At 40.3% G+C, this 23748-nt stretch overlaps 1 protein-coding gene across 1 annotated transcript in view; it reads right to left on the bottom strand.

The window, feature by feature from the left end:
• Positions 1-23748, bottom strand: part of NCKAP1L (NCK associated protein 1 like) — a 1717783-nt gene that overhangs the window by 401398 nt on the left and 1292637 nt on the right. The window contains exon 27 of the mRNA XM_086964598.1: positions 8192-8285. Within this exon, the coding sequence (XP_086820724.1) occupies positions 8192-8285 (94 nt within the window). The remainder of the gene's footprint in view (positions 1-8191; positions 8286-23748) is intronic.

The following is a 23748-nucleotide window of genomic DNA, read 5'->3' as shown; positions in this document are numbered from 1 at the left end:
CAGGGTCAGTTTTTAGTTTGTGGGTAAAGGGGTATTTTTAGGTTTCAGGGTCAGTTTTTAGTTTGTGGGTAAAGGTGTTTTGTAACGTTTCAGGGTCAGTTTTTAGTTTGTTGGTAAAGGAGTTTTGTGAGGTTTCAGAGTCAGTTTTCAGTTTGTGGGTAAAGGGGTATTTTTAGGTTTCTGGGTCAGTTTTTAGTTTGTGGGTAAAGGAGTTTTGTGAGGTTTCAGAGTCAGTTTTCAGTTTGTGGGTAAAGGGGTATTTTTAGGTTTCAGGGTCAGTTTTTAGTTTGTTGGTGAAGGGGTTTTGTCAGGTTTCAGGGTCAGTTTTTTGTTTGTGGGTAAAGGGGTATTTTTAGGTTTCAGGGTCAGTTTTTAGTTTGTGGGTAAAGGTGTTTTGTAAGGTTTCAGCGTCAGTTTTTAGTTTGTGGGTAAAGGAGTTTTGTGAGGTTTCAGAGTCAGTTTTCAGTTTGTGGGTAAAGTGGTATTTTTAGGTTTCTGGGTCAGTTTTTAGTTTGTGGGTAATGGAGTTTTGTGAGGCTTCAGAGTCAGTTTTCAGTTTGTGGTTAAAGGGGTATTTTTTTAGTTTCTGGGTCAGTTTTTAGTTTGTTGGTGAAGGGGTTTTGTCTGGTTTCAGGGTCAGTTTTTAGTTTGTGGGTAAAGGGGTATTTTTAGGTTTCAGGGTCAGTTTTTAGTTTGTTGGTGAAGGGGTTTTGTCAGGTTTCAGGGTCAGTTTTTAGTTTGTGGGTAAAGGGGTATTTTTAGGTTTCAGGGTCAGTTTTTAGTTTGTGGGTAAAGGTGTTTTGTAAGGTTTCAGCGTCAGTTTTTAGTTTGTGGGTAAAGGGTTTTTGTGAGGTTTCAGAGTCAGTTTTCAGTTTGTGGGTAAAGGGGTATTTTTAGGTTTCAGGGTAAGTTTTTAGTTTGTGGGTAAAGGGGTTTTGTGAGGTTTTAGGGTCAGTTTTTAGTTTGTGGGTGAAGGGGTATTTTTAGGTTTCAGGGTCAGTTTTTTATTATAGGGGTACAGGGAAAACATAAATTAAGATTATTTTTAAATTAAAATTATTATATTAAATTAATTTTAATGCAATAAATTATTAATTTTTTAACATTTCTTTTTTTATAGTAATTAATTCATATTTAATGTCCTGCAGTTACTTAAATTAATTGTTAATTGGTGTTGGAAGAGTAAATTTTATATGTTCTGTGTTCTGCACTTACTCTAATTAAATGGTGATTGCATTTCTATTTGTAAATTAATTACTGTTTTTGAGAAGCAATTACCGAAAGTAATTGGTTATTGGAGTCGGAATATTTAAACATTTAATTATGTGTTTTTCAAAAATTGATATTATATGTATATGGGTGTATGAATAATAATTTTTATAAATTCAGTGTATAGTATGTTCTTTATTTACATGTGGTATATAGAAATAGATATAACATTACAGTTATAATACTTTTGCAAAAATTCATAAAAATGATTTTGTCATAGGTAATACAAAATAATGACACCAGTTTTCTTTCAAGTAAATTTTTTTATTCAACACTTGAAATATACGAACATATATACATTTTATTAAGCTATCTTTGGTATACATATAAAAAAAATGGAGGACAATGTCTTTTTAATAATCACATTTTATAGTAATTTTCTTGACAAGTACTTTAAATTTGTAGAGAAAAAATGGTTAGTTCACATAATGTAATGTATGATATTATACATACATAATACTATTATTGTTTCTTAATAAAACATCAACATGTGTAATGAAAAACATAAGTCACTAATTTTTAATATATATAGTGATATACTGATGATGATATTAACATATGAACACTTTTAAAATTATAATATAATATAAATATCCTAATTAGAACATGGACATCATCATCAATGATTCTTTTAACATTACAATATTCTTATGTATGATTATTATTATTAATAAATACGTTTTAATAATAACAATTTTCACATATTAGTCATATTGTAAATATCTAAATCTGATAAACAAAAACGATATTACACATTTAGTTATATAATAATTTTAATAAATATTACATTAAATATTTTTATTTTTTTATACTTAATGTAATAAATATTAAAAGTATGTAATATATAATTAATATACAGGCAAAAACATTTTCTATTCACAATATACTATACAATTTTTTTAACATTACACATAATTTCGAGCCATATATATATAACAATAATTGACATTTATAGTAGTTCTTTTCACAGTTACATATTATTTGGATCGTTTCTTTTGTAACCACTCTTTGTCTTTTTGCGTTATTTTGGTAAATGGAAAGTCGCGGTTGGAAGCAGGTTCACTTTTGAGTAGGTACGAATCTACTTTTATATTGTTAAAGTATTGTAAATTATAATAAAAGGTTATATTTTGGTATTTTGGGGTTGAGAATTAAAGTATGACTATTTACATATAATGGAGTGGAATCAATACGTATTTTCGGTCATGAATTTTTGAGCCATTTAAAATAGTTGGAGTTAATGAGTATGTGGTATAATTTAATGAAATTATAAATAAATAGGAATATTATGTTTAAATATTATGGGATATTTGTTAGTGTTATGTCGGTGGGATTGTTTAGCTGTTTTTTTTTCTCGTATTTTGAAACAGCTATTTCCGTTTCCGATAATTTTTTTTTAAGGGAAAGGAAGTGTGTTTCAGTTGTTAGAACGGAGATGATTTACATTCTGCCTTTATATTTTGAGTTCTGTGATATATTTATCACACTTTAAGATAACAGTCGTTATTGTAAATGGCATTTAAATAGTCGTTTAATTTGGATGATGGATAGTTTTTGCAGAGTTAAAGAAAACATAATTAATGAATCGTTGGATTAAGTGTTTGATATTTACACATTGTATTCTCGGATAAAGGATTATCTTTATGATGTTCTATTTAAAGGTAAGTTATAAATTTATGTTTTTTTATTTGGATGGAAGCAGTTTTTAAAAACAAATATTGTGATATAATAATATATTTATTTAGTCTTTTTAGAATAGTGTTAAAAAATAAATTAGACTAAATAAATATTTTTTTATTATATTAAAATATGTGTTTTTTACATTAAGGATATTTTTTGATCTCTATCAATTAATTTAGTTATAGCAATTAGTTCAATGTTTTGGCTATCATTTTTAAATATTCCAGTCCTCTTGTTGTAGGATATAGTTGGACTTGCTGTTGTAGATATAAATACATTTGAGCAGTTTGTCTAGAGAGTTTTGGTTTCAGTTGTATGACTGATTGCTGCATACGTAGTTCCTGAAAGCTTTGCTCTTTTTGTATAGCTGAGACTAGCTTGTGTAATGTGGGTGTTGTACGTCCAGTAGAAGAGAGGAAGGCATTGTGCCAACCTTCAACAGCATTGTTCGTTTTTGCTTCTTGGTTGAGTGTTGGTAGATAGACATTCCACCAGGGAATTGCAAATTTTGGCTGGCGTCTGTGGCCTGACCTATGTAGTCTTCCTACCCAGTTGTCCTCAAAGTAATCTAAAAGTGGGGCGAGTCTTTGCTCATTTTGGGTGTAGAAAGGACTTTCAATTAACAAATTGTAATGTTCGGCCACATCAGTTACTGGTACATATGCCAGAGCAATGAGATGTTTGATCTGGTATGCAAAATTTATATTTGTTGCATACTCAACACTAAGGGCAGATTTTTATAAATGTCTCCAGAGACATTGATTGAAATGAAAATAACATCCTTGAATGGATGTGTGTGGGTACGTTTTCAAAATAGAATTAATCATAGCTTGCTCGAAGTCTATGATGATTTTCATTGGGAAGTAGTCAGAACTTTGTTCCTTTATTTTTTGTAAGATTTCAGAGTAAGTAGTGGCTTGTTTGTTTGGTAATAAACAATATATGAAGGGGATACAGGTATTATGATATTGCCCATGAATTGTGTATAACTGGTAGAAAGGTTTTGGGCATATAGAAAAAGTACCATCCATCATCCAAGTAGTACTTTCAGTTAATTTTTTTATATTGTTATTAGTTGCAAACATGATTATTCTTTTGTCCTTGCTATGATTATCATAAAATATAAATGGCTCCTCATTATGAGTAATTACAAGCTCTGGCGGAATTATGACTTCTTCAAAAGTTTTTGGAGTTGGTATATTGGGTCTACTTGCTTTTTTGGTTCTTGCTATTGTTCTTTTAATGGTAGCAATAGATGGTAGCTGACCTCTTGCTTCTTTGGGAACTTTAGGTAGTAATTCTTTCAGAATTACGTTGGTAGGTAATTCTGATCTGGTACTTAATTCCTTGATATTTTCAAGAGTGGATCTCACTTCTATTTCGGAGATGTTTGGTGGGTGATTATGTTCAGTGGTATTTATAACACTAGTTTCCCTTGTTGTAGCACGGCCATAGCATTTATTGGAGTAATATTTTGTACACTTCCAATTCACTTTAAGGTCTTTTTGTTTCTCTTGAGTATAAATGTAGCCCATATAGCATAACAAAAATTTCCCTTTCTGAGATGTAATAAATCTTGCATCATCAGTCATTCTTTACTTCTGGTATCTAGAAAAGTTAATATACAAATATTAATACAATATGAAATGTATAAAAGATTTTAAATAAAGCTAGTATTCTTCTAGTAATTTACTTACCAACAGTAATGTTCTATTTATCGAAAGTAGATGCTTGTTCAGTTAGATGTGGTTCTTGTATTGCTACGGTCTGTTGAGAAATAATTAATTATGTTATAGGAAAAGTTACAATTTTTGGCTTGGTAACTTATTTTTTACCTTATAATGTCTCTAAAAATAGTTTTGTTAATTGAATGTAAAAAGAGAAATTTCCAAGATTATACTAACAGATGCATAAAAAGAGTCATTTTTATTTCTAGTACATTCTATAGAGTTTATAAAGACTAGTTATGTTTTATTTATGAACTTACCAAGAGAATTATAGTAGTAGCAGAATGTTTGTTCTTTGATGTGAATTATCTGTTTTCTGTACCTTTGAGTTCTGTTTAGAGAGAAAGATGAAGAAAATTACTAATGCGTTTATATGTAATATAAATAATACACATTTGTTATAAAGCATTGTTACTTATTTGCTAAAATGAACCGGGGATGATACATGTATTATGAGTAAAAGCACAAAAAAACATATTTAAGAACAGGAAGATTATACTAACAGATGCATAACAAGAGGCATTTTATTTCTAGTGCATTCCATAGAGTTTATAAAGACTAGTTATGTTTTATTTATGGTCTTACCAAGAGAATTATAGTAGTAGCAGAATGTTTGTTCTTTGATGTGAATTATCTGTTTTCTGTACCTTTGTGTTCTGTTTAGAGAGAAAGTTGATGAAAATTACTAATGCGTTTATATGTTATATAAATAATACACATTTGTTATAAAGCATTGTTACTTAATTGCTAAAAAGAACCGATGATGACACATGTATTATGAGTAAAAGCACATCAAAACATATTTAAGAACAGGAAGAAAATATTTTTTGCACAGCATTGTAATTTTTTTTCCTCAAAAAATTCTGCCTGCACAATATGTATTAAGATTTACAGGCTAAGAAACAAAGTATAGAGTTTTAAATTAGGCCAATAATTGGCTAACAACGCTAAGTAAATGTTAAACATATGTAGATACCTTTTTTAAATGTAAAGTGTCCTGTATCTTGAAGTTGAAGTATAACTTGATTTGTTTGTAGTGTCTGTTTAAAGGTAAAGTACATAAAGAAATAACAAATTAGGTTACAAATCTTGGTCTATAATTAATAGACAAAAAAATTAGAATTTATTAACAGAGTTATATGATTACTTACTTGTAGTTTTAGGACGATTTTTCTTGAAGAGAAGAATATAGATGGTGCTCCCAAAATTGGCAGTATGTGGTCACGAAGAATATTTCCTGCAACTTGTATGGCTGTTTGTGATTGGTTTATATAGTCTATGTGTAATTAAGTTTGCCATCTGATTGGTCAGATATGTAAAGACGAGTTACTATTGGTTAGTTTGAATTTTTTTTAAGTAAAACATTTAAGATATATCTTCTTATATAGTTTATGTTAAGGAATTAAAATGATATATTTATGTAAAATAAAACTCTTGTTATAAATAAAGTTTATGTAAAATGAGTACTAAGTATTAAATAAGTATGTTTACAAAGAGTTTATATACAAATTGCGTCAGTTAGCGAAAAACTAATATTGTGCACTAAATGTTACCTAATTATTTGAAAATACATTAGTGAAGTCATTAGAAATGTGTGTATTACTTAGAGAATAGATTTATTGGTGTTATATATAAAAAAGGAGTATAATTTAGCTATCGATATTTTGATATTGACGAAAATAGTGCTATCGAAATTTTTGTATTCGATATTATTGTAGTGTGGTATATGTAGTATTGAGTGTCGATATTATGGTAATCGAAAATAATGCTAACGATATTTCTGTAGACGATATTTTTGTGCATCGATATAGTTTGCTCGATATTTTTGTAGTTTACATGTTAAGTATAGGGTGTCGATATTAGTGCTATCGATATTAGAGACTCGATGTTATAGTAGGTCGATTTTTTGAAAATCGATAATCTGTCAGTGATTCGCAGCATACACTTTTGTGAAAAGAATATTGTGAACATACTTTTTATGATTACACACATGCTATTACGCATGAACTTTCAATCCGGCCCATACTAAACACATCTCTGACATCCATCAGCCAGACAGTGAAGGCAACAGTAATAAAAACACTTTAAAAAAGATATTGCTTTTCAGAGTCATGCATCAACCACCAGAGCTTGCAAATGGAGACAACGGAACTGACCTCCAGATACCTACTTTCAATTTTTGGGCTGGTAAAACAAAATGAAACGACACCCTTACCTATAGGACAACCGGAAAACCGTGACTATACTAGGTCTCGTTGGGGATTTAGCGTGGCGTTTGGGAGACATAGGGCCATATGTATCATCATCACCATTTGCGATTTCTAAATAGCGAATTTTAAGGAATCGCTATTTAGAAATCGCTAAATGGTATGTATGAACAAAATCGGTATTTTTTAGCGATTTCCAATTATTCCTTATTTGCGAATTCACAATTTGCGAATTCGCAAATAAGGAATAATTTCCCATTCATTTCTATGGGCCAGGAGGCCCATAGGAATGACTGTGAAATAATTCTCAATTTGCGAATTCGCAATTTGCTAATCGCAATTTAAGAATTATTTCAAGGGTGCAGGGGTGTCTCAAGGACACCCTGCTGCACCCCTGTAAATTACATGTGTGTGCATATGGCGCACATACATGCCCAATGGGCATGTATGTGCGTCATATGCCACCCTCACAAATGCACAATTGTGCATATTTACAAGAAATCGTAAATTACTACCAACTACAAGTTGGTGGTAATTTGCGATTTCTAAACCTGAAATCGCAATTTTAAAAAGCTTCATACATAGCATTTAAGGAATCGCAAAATTGCGATTCCTTAAATGGTTAAGCAAAATAAGGAATCACATTTTTTTGCGATTCCTTATTTTGCTAATTTTTCATACATTCCAAAATCGGTAAAAAGGCCGTTTGTGATTCGCTAAGGCCGAAATTCTGTGAATTTCGGCCTTAACAAATCGCAAAAGGCTTGATACATATGGCCCTAAACTCTGAACATTCGTAAACACCACCACAAGAAAAGTGTGTGTATTCGCTGGTTAAACTTAGAGTAATTTGCCGGGTTCTCTAAATAAAGGCATTTTATTTAGGCCCTCACAGAACGTTTAATCACAGTTAACTTTACTATCAATATTAAATACTCTGTTGCCTAGTGCTCAGAGTTATGTCTGACTTATGGTCTAATTGGGCGCGGAGAAGCTGGGAAGCATGCCTTGAGAAATGTTCTTTCCCTTATTATCTCTCCATCTTTCCCTTTTCCCAATCGTGTTCTAAACTGTGTGTTGAAAAGCGACAGTTCGTCCTGTCTTTGGGCCCTCATCCTCCCCGGATTAAAAGTATCTGAAAAATACCACCATATTCTGTCTCCCGCTACTTTCAGTTCTGCATCTCATTCTGCCCACTCCCAGTTTGCACAGGTGACGAGTGTCTTCGCATTGATACATACACTTTTGTTATTTGTGTGGCAGTACATGAGGACTCAAGGTCACTTAAATAGAGCAGGGATCTGTTACCTGTTTTTAAGTGGGCAAGGGCAGCGACGAGAGTGGGGTCCACATCGCAAGGAATGCCTGCCGAGGTTGCCAGCTCAAAAATACTCAAAGTCACCTAAACAAATGAGACAAATGCACGGCATGGTTAATGACTACAAGCCACAATGGTCCATTGTATTGCATCTTGTTTACATGACAGCACGTCGCATTGAACAGCAACGCAGACGTTAACAGGATAATAAGTGAGGGTCTTGTTTTCCTAGATTCTATGGGGCAGATTTATGTTAACTGGCGCATCCCCAGGGATGCGCCAGTTAATGTGCACCACAGTGCGCCACAGCTACGCCACCCATGGTGTGGCGCATCTGTGTCGGAAATGTGGCGCATTGCTGGAGTTTCGTCACAAGCGCGACGCAGCTCCAGCAAGGCTCGGGGGTGCGCCATCTACACAATGCTGCGTCAAGACCTACGCCTGCTTCAAGCAGGCGCTGGGTTTTGACGCAGCATTGGCCTGAAAGTGACTGAGTGAAATCTCATAGATTTCACTCAGCGACTTTCAGGAGGCGTTCCTGCGCAGGAACGCCCCCCCCCTGCGCAGGAACGCCTCCATATGGCGCAGGGCTTTACAACGTGACGCATCTCCTAGACGTGACGCACCCCCGTTGCGTCAAATAAAGTGACGCAATTGCGGCGAAAAGAGGCGCAAGGGCATCATAAATCTGCCCCTATATATTTATTTATTTTATTTATTTAATGCGATTTTATATAGCGCGAACATTACCCGAAGGTGTCAGAGCGCTTTACAGAAGAACCAGTTGCGATACATAAGGATTTTGGATTACATGAGTTACATAAGAGATACAAACAGAAAAAAAATGCAAATGTACAAGGTTTAAAGTCACTCAAAGAAGATATATAAACAGGAAAAAAATTCACATGTACAAGTTGTAAAGTCACTCAAGGAAAGATACAAACAGATACACTCTAAAATCACATAGGAATTGTAGTATGTACAAAGGTCTATTATATATACTAGTCTGTCAGTGGAGCGCCAGGCCGGCGTGCGCGCGCCCCTCCAACCCTCCATAGAGAAGTCTGGATAGGATCATGCCACAGTTTAAACTTTGCCATTCGGGTGTACCATCAGCAGAGCAAGTCTGTCATTCTGGTGTGGCAAGCATCCACATATATCAATTATTCTCAGATCATGAGACTTTGTACAGCAGTCCTGTCCTGCCGTTACACACGCATACAGAAGACAGACAAATGTTCTTCAGTTTTTGCAAAAGACTATTTAACTGCTCTCTCAAGTTCGATAGTACTTCTACTCAAAATTCAAAATTGGGTCTTCTTACGTAAAGAAAAATCAAGACACTATCTTCATGTCTCCCCACCACCCCATAGGCTCTGCCACCCCACTCCATAGACTGCCAAGGGCATCCTAGTTGAAAGCCCCAAAAAATCGTATGAGTACACTTGCCTTCCATACCTGCACCACCATATCAAAGGTACCAGCGTTACACACACTTGTAGCCATCTGCAATAATAACATGCAGACTAAAGTGCTTCAAAAATTTTGTAAAAACGATGGAACCTCTAAAAGACAAGACAGGATGAAAAAGGGACTAAATGAAGTGATCCATATTGGTCAGTTGTGAAAAATCATCACCAGCTGATGGTAAAAATAAAAGGAAATGGCTTTAACCTACTCTGTTTTAGACAGCTGGAAAATGTTGAAAACAGAGCCCCAAATAGATATGAAAGACCTTAAAATACTAAAGCCTACATGTAAACATAGAGCCTCATTTATTACTTTGTTTTGATGCACAGCAAGCCTTCCTGCTGCGCTGCCCTAGGACAGAAGAAAAGGGCAGAAATGGGCCATATCTACAAGTCAGGGTGCTTTCCTGTTCTTCTCCCCTGCACTGGTGCACACAAACAGCAGCAGTGCACCAACACAAACACCCTTGAGTCATGTTGCAAGGCTGCTTGCGTTGCGGGGATGATTGTTTTTGTGCAGAAAAGGGACACCTTCCCACACAAAAACAACCATTTATGGCCCGTTCCTCTTTCCATGTGTGTTGCAGAATGCTAAACGCATATAAAGAGGAAAAAGCGAGGAGAAATAAAAGTATTTCTCATCTTTGCGCAACGCCTATGCCGCATCAGGGGAAGCGTAGGATTCTGTAAAATTTCCAGCGTTACAAAACGTTGTAAATCTGGAATGTGTCAGGTTCCATGGATGTTGTTTGGGAACACACACAAGAAGACCCATGGACCGGCCCTTTCACTCGGAGTAGTGCATGAAAGGGGCCCATATTTATAAGACCATGTAAAGTTGCGTGGGGTGACTTTACTTGTCTTTCAAATATCGGCAAGCCCATTGCGCTAGGGATGCGTCATAAAAAGTGACATACTGGCGGCATAATGGGCTCGTACATTAGGTGCTTAGAGTGGCTTTCCTTTCCCTAGATTCTCCCTTTCACCTCCCAGATACCAGCTACTAGGTGAGCTAGTTGCCCAGATACCAGTACTGTTATGGGGGTATGTTGTGTGTAGGGAGGGTATTAACTTTAATGAGGCAAGAATACTGCGAGTTTAGTGGCTATAACTGAGATTTGTCCCATAATTACCTGTGAAAAAAAACACCATGTTAGAAATGGAAGGCGGTACTTGTCACACAATTTTCATGTAGACTGAAAGGAAGAAAGGATGGTGGTGGACTGTCATTGAAATGATGGGTTCTTATGATGTGGTGGAAGCACACTGGAACACACTAGGATTGCCCTGAAAGATAGTGGGAGACTGATCTGTCACACCCCACCTCAAGGCTACCTGGGAGTCCTGGGTTAACAATCCCTTGGGTGCAAAAGCAAACCCCTGAGAGAAGGAATATCCTATAGACTCAGATGACCATTTTATGCATTCTATACCGCTGAAAACAGTGCTAATAATTCCCATAGTGCGCTTGGTCCACCAGGGCCGGGGGTATCCTAGAAATCTTCAGCGCTGCCTTACAAGCACTGGGGTTCTTGATGGTCCTGCGTCCCTGACAGGCAATGCTTCTACCGAGCAGTTCTGCATGTTTGTCAGGGGGACCAGGGACATCAGCATATTTGCATTGCCACATTGATGGACACCGCGCAGCCCGTTCACTGCTGCATTAATGGCATTATTGCCAGTGGCTGTGCTCTCATTGAAAGATGCTGATGTCAGAGTAACCTCCGGTACGATGAATAACTTTTAGAATATCACCTAGAGTTGTCTCTTACCCCAATCACTGATCGTTTTATGGATGTACTTTGGGTTTACACGGATATTATGGGGCAGATTTACAAGGCCCTTCTGCCACTTTTGCGTCATTTGTAACATGGGAAAAGTGACGCAAAAGTGGCTCAAGGGCTGTGTGGAGCATTCTTGAGGCACTTAAGGAAATGATCTATCTAACCATCATGTCAGCGAAGTGCATGATTGTTCTCTCTATAAACTGAGCACACTCCTACTTGGGGTCTAGCGAATATCGTTGTTAGTCACCCCAGGCTACTTTGAGCCCAGGCTCAGGGTGATGGAAGAGTCTAGGAGGCCCATCAGCTACCCCACTGCTGGGAAGGGTCCTGCTCTTTGTTTAAATAACAAAGGCAAGGAAGGAACTAGTTCCACATTTTAGTGATTTTGTGTATAAGTAAACGAGGTAGGCTTAGCCTTACTGTGTGTTCAAGATACTTTGCTGGTGAACTTGGATGGGATAGCGAAACTGTCAGAATGGGCCTCATGAGGGAGACACTGAGCATGCTGGTTGATTCCTTTTGGAAAAGGGGGGTTGCTTTGATTGTATTAACCACTATTCTACTCGGCTGTTGAGTTACAGAGGTGGGGATGATTTTTATGGACAAATAAGAGGACTGTTGAGTGGTACTTGCATAGATGTCACAGCGGATATAACAGTGCATATTTTAACCTGTACTGTAAGTGGATTACTTATTTAAATTATGTCAAAAGGCAGTGAAGCAGGGTTATACTTAATACACTTTAGACTACAGATGTACTTTTACAGCAAACAAATAACGTAAGGGTGAGAGAAAAAAGATCTCTAAGCAAAATGTCGCCAATAGATGTGGTTCACTGTGCTAATGTATCCAGCGTTAGCACAGTAGAACAAGACATCAACGAGGGAACCAATAGAAGTGGGCAGGGAAGACTATAATTGTAAAGTAGTCCCATAAGCAGTTCAATGCAAGCACTGGAGTGGAGGCAGAAGGATACAGCCTAGCAGCCAATAGCATTAGGTGAGAGATGACTACTCCATTTTGCTGAGCTAAGACAGGGTTGCCAATGTCTCCATTCAGTCCCTGAAATAGGCTGGTCGAAGAGGCCATTGGTTGAAAGGAATGGATCCTAAGCCCAATCTGTGTATATTGTAAGCAATATCTCTGTTTCACAGTTGTGCTGTCACACCCCAGACCTATAATGGAGAGGCCATTTCTACGATTCCAAATATATAAAATACTCTAGGTGTGTGTGGGAACATGGGCAGAGCCTCAAACACTATGCTGGCTGTTAAACATCTGTTGAGTGAAACCATGGACACATAACACCAGAACGAGTTGGTTAACTGCATGTTTGCTATGCTGAAAGCTGAAATGTATGAAATTACCTTTTGCTTGTGTGGAGGGGTAAGAATGTGGAGACAAATGAATACTTCTTGTTCTTCACTGTCCACAGCATGTTTTGCGTGAAGTTCATGTTTTCACCACATGCACTAATGCACAGCATTTCATAGGTGCAGGGTGCCATGGTTGCGAGCTTTCGGACCATTCAGCTATGCTGATCACACGTGCACACACTAGGCCATGCCCGAAGGTTCCAACATGGAGACTACAGTTCAGAAAAATAAGAATTTTACTGTTTAAAGCGGATCTTGAGAGAAAAACGGAAATGCTACTTCGAGGCAAACTCAGTCGGTGACTACACTAGTGCTAGCGAACCGACTACTGAAAATCTTGACCAATATGATACACGAAGACCAATTAGGGTTTATGTCACACAAGAAGACATGGTCCAACCTGAGGCATCTAACTCGTGTGTTGGGTTAAACTTCGAACAATGAGGAATAGCCTGAACTTGGCTCTTTAGGGACCAAATAGAGATTTAATACTGTTGGCAGTGATTTTGGGCCCGATGTAGGTGTCCATTTACCGACCGGTAACGGCCGATTTCGGCCGTTACCGACCGGTAAATGGACATTCCTGATGTAGGTGAGCCATTTTACCGATTCGGTAAATTTACCGAATCTGTAAATTTACCGAATCGGTAAAATACCGAATCGGTATTTTTACCGATTCGGTAATTTCCTAATGTAGGTGGGACTCTTCTGAGTCCCACAGGCCAGTCAGATTCGGTATTTTACCATCCAATCCTATTGGATGGTAAAATACCGAAAACAGGTGTGCATGCACATGTGTGCATGCACACCAGTGCCATGTGACACAGAGACATGCCCTTAGGGCATGTCTGTGTGCCACATGGCACACGTGCCTGAATTCAGGGTGCTAGAGGGTGTCAAAGTGACACCCCCTGCACCCTTGCAAAATTCGGTATTTACCGATTTGGTAAATACTGAATCGGTAATGCCCATTGATTCCTATGGGCTTCAATGCCCATAGGAATCAATGGGCATTACCGATTCGGTATTTACCGAATCGGTAAATACCGATTCCTTCCGATTCGGTAATTTTTAAAATAAAATTACCTACATCTGCCCTTCTCTTTTTGACCACTTCTTAAATACCGATTCGGTATGATTCGGTATTTATGAAGTGGTAAAAAAGATTTACCTACATCGGGCCCTTTGTATTTAATGAAACTGATTACATGAACCGTGACCCTATATATATTAAATAGATTCAGTTACTATTTACAATGCGTAATGTGTGGCTTAGGACTGACTTTACGATAACTGAGATCTGGACGAAGAAGGGTAACCAACAGGACTGCTCATTGTCCCTGCTCTTAGTGACTAAGCATATCGCTTAATGACTGCGGAGGGAGTTGATGTATAGTGATGTCCAGATAAGCACTACCTAAAATGTGGTGTCGCTATATACAAATAACATGCTTGTTTTTATTCTAGACATCAATGGGTAAATGATCGTCAATACTAGCTCGATTTGACATGGTGTCGGTAATTTACGTTACTTGGTAAAACTCAATGAACTATGGAGTTTTTCAAAAATAAATGAACTGAGCCTTTGTGCTGTCACTACAGCTTAAGTGGGAGTCACGCGTGGTAAAACAGATATTAAGGTATAACATCTCCGTCCTGCCAGAACAATTTTAAGGCATGGAGAAATTGGACAGTTGCTTATGGCCCCCACCTTCAATGTGGCCTCCCTTAACTGTGATAATGGTGTGTACATAAACAAATGATAATCTTTTGATTTTACAGGTGAGTATGCTGTTGTAAATAAGATGGTGATAGATGACAGGTTCTAGGATTAACACCAAGTATGGACAATGGTCCAGATTGCGTCTAAGCTAGTCACATCTAGGACTATGTATTCATGTTTTGAAGTGAAAGCTTCAAGCAAAAAAAATAATCTCTTTTCATCGCTTGTGATACTGCACTTAGTAATCTTGAAGAGTACCTATGTATGGAATTCTCAAATTTTATCTAAGACTGTGGTATTTGTAAAGCACGAAGGCGTACGTTGAACTGTCTATCTTCAACTCAGAGCGTAAAGTGTTTGGGGACGGAAACAGATTTGAGAGAGTGGACTGTCTCTTCCTGTTTTGCGGGTTAAAGACGGATTGGAGAGAGAGTGACTATCATTTCTTGTTTTGTCTGTCTAAGGGGAGTAGGCAGTGGTGATGCATATTAGTTGTTTTGAGTGTTGTGTCTCACCTCACATTTCACTTTTACACTCTTTGCCCCAAAATGCTCTTTGCCTTCATGGTCTAACATTAGTTCAAGTCGTCTTAGACCTCCTATCTGTCTTTAATTTTATTTTTGCTGTCTCCTATACCTTTAGCTTTATTTTTATGTTTGTTTCATTTCTTTTCTGTAAAGGAGGAAGATGTGTTGTATATTGATTGTTCTTGTAATATGGCTGACAGTTGTCATTAGCCCTTCCATAGTGTGTTCACCTTCTCAGCCTCCCAGAATACCTGTGAGTGTTCTAACCTGTACCAGAGTGTTCCACCTGTGTCAGTTGATGGTCTGGTCAGCTGGCGAGGTTTTTGTACTCAGCTGTGTCCTACAATATATATACGTGTAATCAACTAGAAGTATCCTGTCATCTATCACCATCTTATTTACAACATATACCCATCCTACACAACTTTAATCCTTGCACTCTCAGGCAGTTAACATTTACATTACAAATAGTCTCTCTCTCTCTCTGTCGCTCTTTTCCCTGCTTTTTATCCCATCTTCTATTTCACTCCACTCTATCTAGCTTTCTAGCTTTCTATCTACCTACCTCTTTCTTTGCACATCACTCTCCATCTCACATCTCTGAATCAGTCTTTCCTCTAATTCACATCTTCTCTTTTCATTACTAGATCTCTTTCCCACTTTCGTCACCTTACTTCTCTCTCCCTCTCTCTTGACCCTTTCTCAACCTCATTGCTCTCTACTTCACCTGACTATCTCCCACATTTCTTTCTCTACCTCACACATCCCAATCTACCAACAATCTCACTACTTCACTCACCTCTTTCTGTTTAACTGTATATCCGATAAAGTCATCTCACCACTCAGTTGCTACCTCACCTGTCTATCTCACATCTCTTTATGTCTCTGTTCCCTTTCACTTACTTGTCTACCATACTCGTTTATTGCTAGCTCTCCTTCTCTATCTACTGCCACCTCTTTTCGTGGTCTATTACTTTCTCTGTCACTCGCTCTGTTCCCTCTCTATTATTCTCTATCATCTCTCTCTGCTGCTCCTTGTTTATTTCAACTCAAATTCTCCACTTCGCCTTGTTCTGCAGCTCTTTCTCTTTATACAGCTCTCTACATCACAACTTTCTATCCACCTTACCCTCTCTATATCTGTGTTAATCTCCCCTTTCTTCTCCACCTCACCATTGTTTTGCCTACTTCATCTTCTTTCTCACTACACCTCATGTCTCTTTCTATCCTTTACGCTTCCAGTCTCTACCTTTCTCTGTATCTCACTTTTCAGTTTACATAATCTGTCTGTCTATACCTCTTTTCATTTTGCTCCTCCCTACTCTACTGCGCTCTACCTTTCATTTCTTCATACTTCTCTCAGCGCGTCCTTTCTCTTCCTCTCAACCTCTACCTTCTTAGCTTCTACCTTTCTCTAACTCTCCTCTCTTTCTAAATATATATTCCTCACTCACTGCTTGCATCCCCCCTTACATCTCTCTGTATTTATTTGTCCCCAATGTTGTCTCTCTATATATTTGTATGTGTTTATCTGTCTCCACTATGTCTCTGTATCTCTCTTTCAGACGACCTAACAGTTTCCCTTAACTTCGATTTCTCCCTAACTCACCACTCTCTCTACCTCCGCTTCACTGCCCTCACTCTCACTACACCATTCATGTTACCCCTCTGTCCTTAAAATAACAGTGTGTACACATAGAAATTTTAGAGAGAATACAGACAGGTGAAGAGAATTATCAGATGTCACCTGATGGAATGGTGAGCATCCTCAAAGAAGTACTTAAATGTTACTGATGCAGGAAGAGTGTCACTTGTGACGGATGTTTATTTGTGATTACAAATATTCAGCAATTAAATTCATAATTTCAAGTGTGTTGCGCATATCTTTTCTTTCAAGATTGTGCACTAGTCCATTAAACAATCACCTAGTCATCCTTACCGTGTGCTGAGTACAGTGGAAAGAAGAGGCTAATCAGACATTGAATTAAACGTAAAATATTGTTGTTGCAAGACAAAAACTAGATACAAGCTCCCAAAAAAATATCTTTATCAAAGGTTGTTCTTTTACCCTTTTGCAGCTATTTGGCTGATGATAGGCAGCTTGAACCTTCGGCAGTTTTTGTATGGTACTGTTTCTGTAAATTTAACACAAAATGTAATATTGGGCCCAAGAACTGCTTAAGTAGGAGATGAGTTCAACTCATTCCTTCAATAAACTTGATTCGATCTAATATAAAACATAGATCACAAAGGTATACATGTTTAGATAATATCTTTCTTAAAACAATAAAAGTTAGTGAGGTTAAAATAGCAAGGTACAAATTACAACCCCAACATAGTGGAGTATTACATTGACGGTTTTGAACTGTGCAAGGATTCGCAATTCAATCTCTATACTTTGTGCAATAAATGCAATAAAGAATTGTAGGAAGGTGGATGCCTGACTATGGTTACCCAAGATTTTTACCTTGTGTTTAGCTGGTTTTCGACTTAGTTGGCCTGGGATCCAGGCTATCTGCTCTCTCTTTAAAATGGACTCCATGTACCCTAGGTGATTAACTTAATTGGCTTGGGTCACCTTATCAGCCCCTGTACAGTGCACTATAGGTGCCCAGGGCATAGGTGCATCCAAGGCCTACCAGGGGCTGCAGCATATCTTTTGCCACCCCTGGCTGGCTATCCAATCTGACACAACTGGCTGATCACTCAGATGGGGCAAGGTCGTGTAATCACCCCTTGCTTAGATATAGTATACCTATATCTAAACCTAAATCTGGACACATATATATACCTATAAGTCACTCCTATGGCAGGCCTTAACAATCCTGGAGGCGGAGGGCTTGGTTTTATGCAAGATGGTGCTCTAGCATGAGCTGAGCCTGTCTGCACCTGTCGGGACCAACTCCCTTAGCTGTTCCGGGATATTGCCATACCATATACTCTTAAGTGCATTATAATCCTTGCGGTTACTTGCTAACTTTGGTTTGGCTTTATCAAAACATGTTGTGTAAGGTGTCATACGCTTTGGAATACTACCCCCTCGCCAGTCCTGGCGACGGGGGTAGCATTCCACCCTTCTAGAGGGAGAAGACATGTTACTTTGCTTAAACGCAGTTAAATCTAACCAAAGCCCCAGCATCACAAAATGGATGCTGCTGCCACAGACACGAGTCTGGCCTCCTGCTGCTGACCGAAACTCCAGCAGGGGATGCCTGGACAATAGATATCCTGTCACAGGGAGGTGTCACACCACCCCAGACAGGAGATAGTGGATTGCAGCAGGGAGGGTTGAATGAAACTAGACACTGCCTGGGGAGCTCAAGGCTTCCCATGCATAGTCCAGTTCAAACCGGTGCTGGGACCCTCCAGTCCCTGCTCTGGTGCGAAAATGGACAAAGGGAAAGGGGTGTAACCACCCCCTTCCTGGGTCCCACCTATAGGAGGGCCCTAGCAGGTAATCCAGCCCCTTGATTTGGAATAAAGGTAGGAGCTGTGCCAACGCACATCAGATTATCCTGACTGAAACTTATGAAATGAAACTCTGGACCCTTCGACATCCCACTCGACGTGGAAGACTGGAGAATCTCCCTTGTGGTCAAGGAGTGACCACCCTGTGCGAACAGGCACCATCCAGCGCCTCACCATTTTCTCTGTTGCAGTTCCGGCCGGAACTCGAGCAACAGAGATCAACAAGACCCAGTGTTCCTGCCTTCCAACAGCCAGTTCCACAGTCCTAGCAAGTCTGAGACCCGTGGAGGCGACCTGTAGCGTGGGGCCGGCCATCTTGGAAAAACTACGAAGTACTGACCGTGCAGCTCCCGAGGCTCCCTTGATGCTGTGCATTGGGGTTTGAGAAGCCCCAACCCTAAGCAGCTTTGCACCAAAGCTCCCCCCTCCACACTCACCGAGTGCTGCGTGGGGCCCTTCTGCATCTTTCTGGTTGACGCGTTGGTCCGGTCGCTTCCCCATTGGCTAGCGGCCCCAGTACCGACGAATCTTTGAATTTGCTCTGCCAGTCTGGTTGCTCCGGACTGGCCCTCGCTCCCCTGAAAAGGAGCACCCGCTCTGACCTTTCTGGTTTGAGTAAAAAGCGATCTTCGAAACCTGCGTGGGTTGCACTTGCCCAGGTTTGTTTGCTCCAATCAGGAAGCCGACACCGCCAACAGCGAGAGCCTTTGTGGGACAGCTTGTGATCCACTCCTGGACATCCTCGATGCCCCAGAGTCCACGTGGCAGCGGAGACAAGCTTCTCGACAACCACCTGATTGCGCCCGACATTGCCTGGTTCCTTCCTGGTTCCACCCTGGTCACAGCTGAGTGACCCAGACTCTGTCCCCTCTGCTTTCAGGTACTCTTCATCTTCGATCTACCCTTGGATCACACCGGACACTTCTCTTCTGGCTGCCTCCAGCATCTTCATCTCCAGGCTCCATAGATCTACACGACGAAAGCCGACACAACTATGCACCTGTGCACCCGCTTCCTGTGGGTGAGGTAACTCTTGAACGCCAGTGCTCTTGTAGTGGTATACACCCCTAGTGTCTAAGTCTAAAGTTTTGTACTTCCAGTCCAGTCGGAAGGCTCCTAAAACTGTAACTCGATAACTTTTACGCACCATTGACTTTGCATTGGTGCATGCGTGTGCTTTAAGCACTGCACTCGAATCCCGCGGCCTTTTCCTGACTTTATCACTGCTAGTCCCGATTAGTCCCAGCGATTCCCCAGGCCCTAGGCCTGACCACTGTTAGATTATTGATACTTATACCACTTATTTAGTATATGGTTTGAGTGGCCCCTGGCCTCATCCAAATTGTGCAACTTTCATATGTTTTACTGTGCTTTTGTTTAAACGCTTGTGCCTCTATACTCATAAAGAGTACAGGGGATTATTCTGAGAATAAATACGTATATTTTTATAATATATAACTTGTGTGGTGTCCTTTCATTTGATATTACAGGATTGCATTTGGTAAAACAGCTGGCTTCACATGCCCTCTTGAGTTTAGCCTGAAGGCTGCTTAGTCCATGCTACCCCTAGGATAGCTTGTCTATAAGGTTGACTTACAACCACCACCATAAGGGATTGTTTGGACTGAAACAAGGTGCCCCCAGAATTGGAGACATCATATATCAGGCCAACTTCTCAAATTGGTGGCAGCGGTGGGATGTGAGCTTGCTGTTGTTTTGCCATTGCAATCTTTTTATCAAATTGAAAGATCACATTAAGTACCTTAGGTACATATAAACAAAGCTTACATATTTAAGTTCTACTGAACTTAGTAATTGTAGATCAAAGGGCTTAGCACACCCTGCCTACAACTCACTAGCAAGGTACAGTAGGAAAACACTTAGTGTAGGTAAGTGCACCACTTATACCTCACTAGAAGTCATGTCTGGCACAGGTGAGCAACCCATTGCTCTGCCTGTGGATGGTGACCTTCCCAAGGCATCCTCCAGCTATGACAAACTCACCCATAGGGACTTGAGTGCCTTGTGCACTGCAAGGAGGCTGAAAAAGGGTCACAGCCCTACCATTCCCATCCTGATAGCCATCCTGGAGAAGGATGATCTTGAGAAAGCTAGTGTAGTTCTCTCAGGGTCAGGAGATGGAGTGAACCCCCCAGAGACTGAGAACACCACCCCAGAGATAGAAAATGAGGAGGTGGACCCTGAATCAGAAGAGGAAGAGTCAGATAATGATCAAGGGGATACTTAGGTACCAGTTGGGAGGCTTAGCCAAGCCAACTCGGACCTACATGGAAATGGAGAGGGCCAGCACCTCCCCAGGTTCCATAACAGAACAGTTCCAGGCAATAGAAGGGATATATCTCCTTCCAGGGAATCTCACCTTTCTAGTGCCTCAAGAGAATCTCAAAGGGGAATGACTCCCCCCAGAGAAAAGAGCATAGGGCCAGGATGAGGGCTGTCCAACTACAGATAGAGAGGGAAGAGGTAGCCTTGGCCCAAGCTAAACTTGCTTTAGCAAGGGCAACACAAATTGTGTGGATTAGATTCCACTGGTGGCAGCAACATTATTCCTTGAGAGAAAGACAGGTCCTATGACAATAGAAACCTGACAAAGATTGTGCCCCCCTACAAGGAAGGGGATGACATCCACAAATGGATGACTGCTCTGGTGAGAGCCTGCATGGTACAGCAGGTTCCTCAAGACCAGTGGGCAGCAATCTTATGGTACTCCTTTTCTGAGAAAGGGAGAGATAAGCTCCTCACAGTTAGACCTGAGGATGCTAAAAATTACACTGTCCTGAAGAGAGCTCTAATTGATGGGTTTGGCTTAACCACTGAAGAATACAGGTTTAGGTTCAGAGATACCCAGAAGACACAGACTCAGGACTGGACTGATTTTGTAGATTGTGCTACAAAGGCTCTGGAAGGTTGGCTACATGGCAGCAAAGAACATGACTATACAGGATTGTATAATTTGATTATGAGGGAGCAGATCCTAAGTAATTGTCAGAACCAGCTTTTGCACCAGCACCTGGTGAACTCAGATCTGACCTCTCCACAAGAATTGGGTAAGAGGGCAGACAAATGGGTCAGAACCAGGATTAGGCCTAAGAATCAGGGTAATGACCAAAAGAAGGATGCTTCCAAGGCTCAAGAGAAGGGTGGAGATAAATCTAATGACAAGTCTTCCACAGGGCCCCAAAACTCCAAGGATGGGAGTGGGTCCCAAAACAACTCCTCTACTCAGAAGAAACCTTACTGCCATGCCTGTAAACAGACTGGCCACTGGAAAACAGACAGCTGTTCTACAAAGAATCGCAATAAAGAAAATATACCTCCAAGTAAAGCTCCAACACCCCCGATTAGTGTGAACAGTAATCCCCCAGGTGGTGGGAGCACCCCCAAGAATTTGGGTGGGTTTACTTTTTGAACACAAGTGGACTCTGGCCTAACCAGGTCCCCAACTACTTGTGTCTGTGAAGATGGCATGGGGGTTGCCAATTTCACTGATTGCCCAAACACTTTGAGCAAGTACAGACAGGAGCCCCACATCAATGGTCAGAAAGTTGAGGCCTATAGAGACCCAGGGGATAGTATCACTATGGTGACTGAGAATCTACTCCCCTCTAGGCAACTTTTACCTGGTGCAACATACCAGGTGACAAACATTGATGGAGTGCAGAAAAACCATCCCATGGCGGTGGTAAATCTCAGCTGGGGAGGAGTCACTGGCCCAAAGAGAGTGGCAGTGTCCCCAAAGTTGCCTGTAGATTGTCTACTTTGGGAATGATTTGGAAATCTCAGCCTGGGCTGAGGTTGAACAAGAAATCCATTCTAGAATGGTAAATCTCCATGGAAAGGTTAGTGGGGCTGTGATGGCTACAGCCCCAATCCAAGATGTCCTTACTGAAAAGGTTGGTAGGGCTGTGCAAGCCTCAGCCCCATCTTTAGCAGACTCCCTTCCTAGACAGATTAGCAGGGCTGTGATGGTAACAGCCCATACCCAAACTGAGTCCCTTCCTGAAAAGGTTGGTTGGGCTGTGATGGCCACAGCCCAAACTCAAACTGATTCATGTGTTCTGAAGCCTGGAACTATGGATCACTCCACACAAACAGACAGCATTGAGGAGGAAGAGAAATCTCCCTCCCACCAGACATTAGGAAAGGATCAGCCTCCTCAGGGAACTGATCTTACCCCTTGTGAAAAAACTACCCCAGAGGTAGTCAGGCCTAGCCTGGCAGAGCCCCTGATGTCAGTGGACCCTTCCAAGGTGGGACCCAGTCTTGAGCAGGTAACCTGCCCCTCTCTACCCAGCCTCAGTCAGCCCAGGGCTACAGAGGTCAGGGAAGTCAGTGAGCCCCAAAGGGCCCCCTGTCAAATAAAGCACCCCTATCAGCAGATTAGGGGCACCAAAGCTAGCAGCCCTAGCAAGGTGAAAACTTTAAAAGTTCCTGAGGGATCCCCCTTACCACTAGTTAGGGACCTCCCCCAAATGGACACTGTTGGGCACAGCCAAACCTGGGACCCCAAGGCCCCAAACCTGACCTGTCCCTCCAGTAATCCAACCAAAGGGACCCAGCCTCCAGCTTTAGGTAGCCAGAGGTTGACCCTGAGAGCACAGTGCAACTCAGTCAAGGAAAGAAAGGCACACATGGTGGAAGATGATTGGAGGAAGCTGAGCCCTACATTAGTGGAGCCTCACTTCAGTACTCCATCTCAACGCCAGCCTTTTACTTTGCCAAAACACACCACAGGTAGTGACTCCCTATGGCGGAGACCCTCTAATACCCCAAGGGTGAGGGATTGCTTAGTGGACCATGAGACCCCAGATTTTATGCCTTGTGTTTAGATGGTTTTCAACTTAGTTGACCTGGGATCCTGCTAATCAGGGCCCCAGGCTATCTGCTCTCTCTTTAAAATGGACTCCATGTACCCTAGGTGCATAACTTAATTGGCTTGGGTCACCTTATCGGCCCCTGTACAGTGCACTATAGGTGCCCAGGGCATAGGTGCATCCAAGGCCTACCAGGGGCTTCAGCATATCTTTTGCCACCCCTGGCTGGCTATCCAATCTGACACAACTGGCTGATCACTCAGCTGGGGCAAGGTCGTGTAATCACCCCTTGCTTAGATATAGTATACCTATATCTAAACCTATATCTGGACACATATATACCTATAAGTCACTCCTGTGGC

The sequence above is a fragment of the Lissotriton vulgaris genome, chromosome 1_1 (genome assembly GCF_964263255.1).
Source record: "Lissotriton vulgaris chromosome 1_1, aLisVul1.2, whole genome shotgun sequence".
Taxonomy (NCBI): Eukaryota; Metazoa; Chordata; class Amphibia; order Caudata; family Salamandridae; genus Lissotriton; species Lissotriton vulgaris.
Note: the sequence above shows the minus strand (reverse complement) of the source record. Positions and strands in the feature narration are given on the sequence as shown.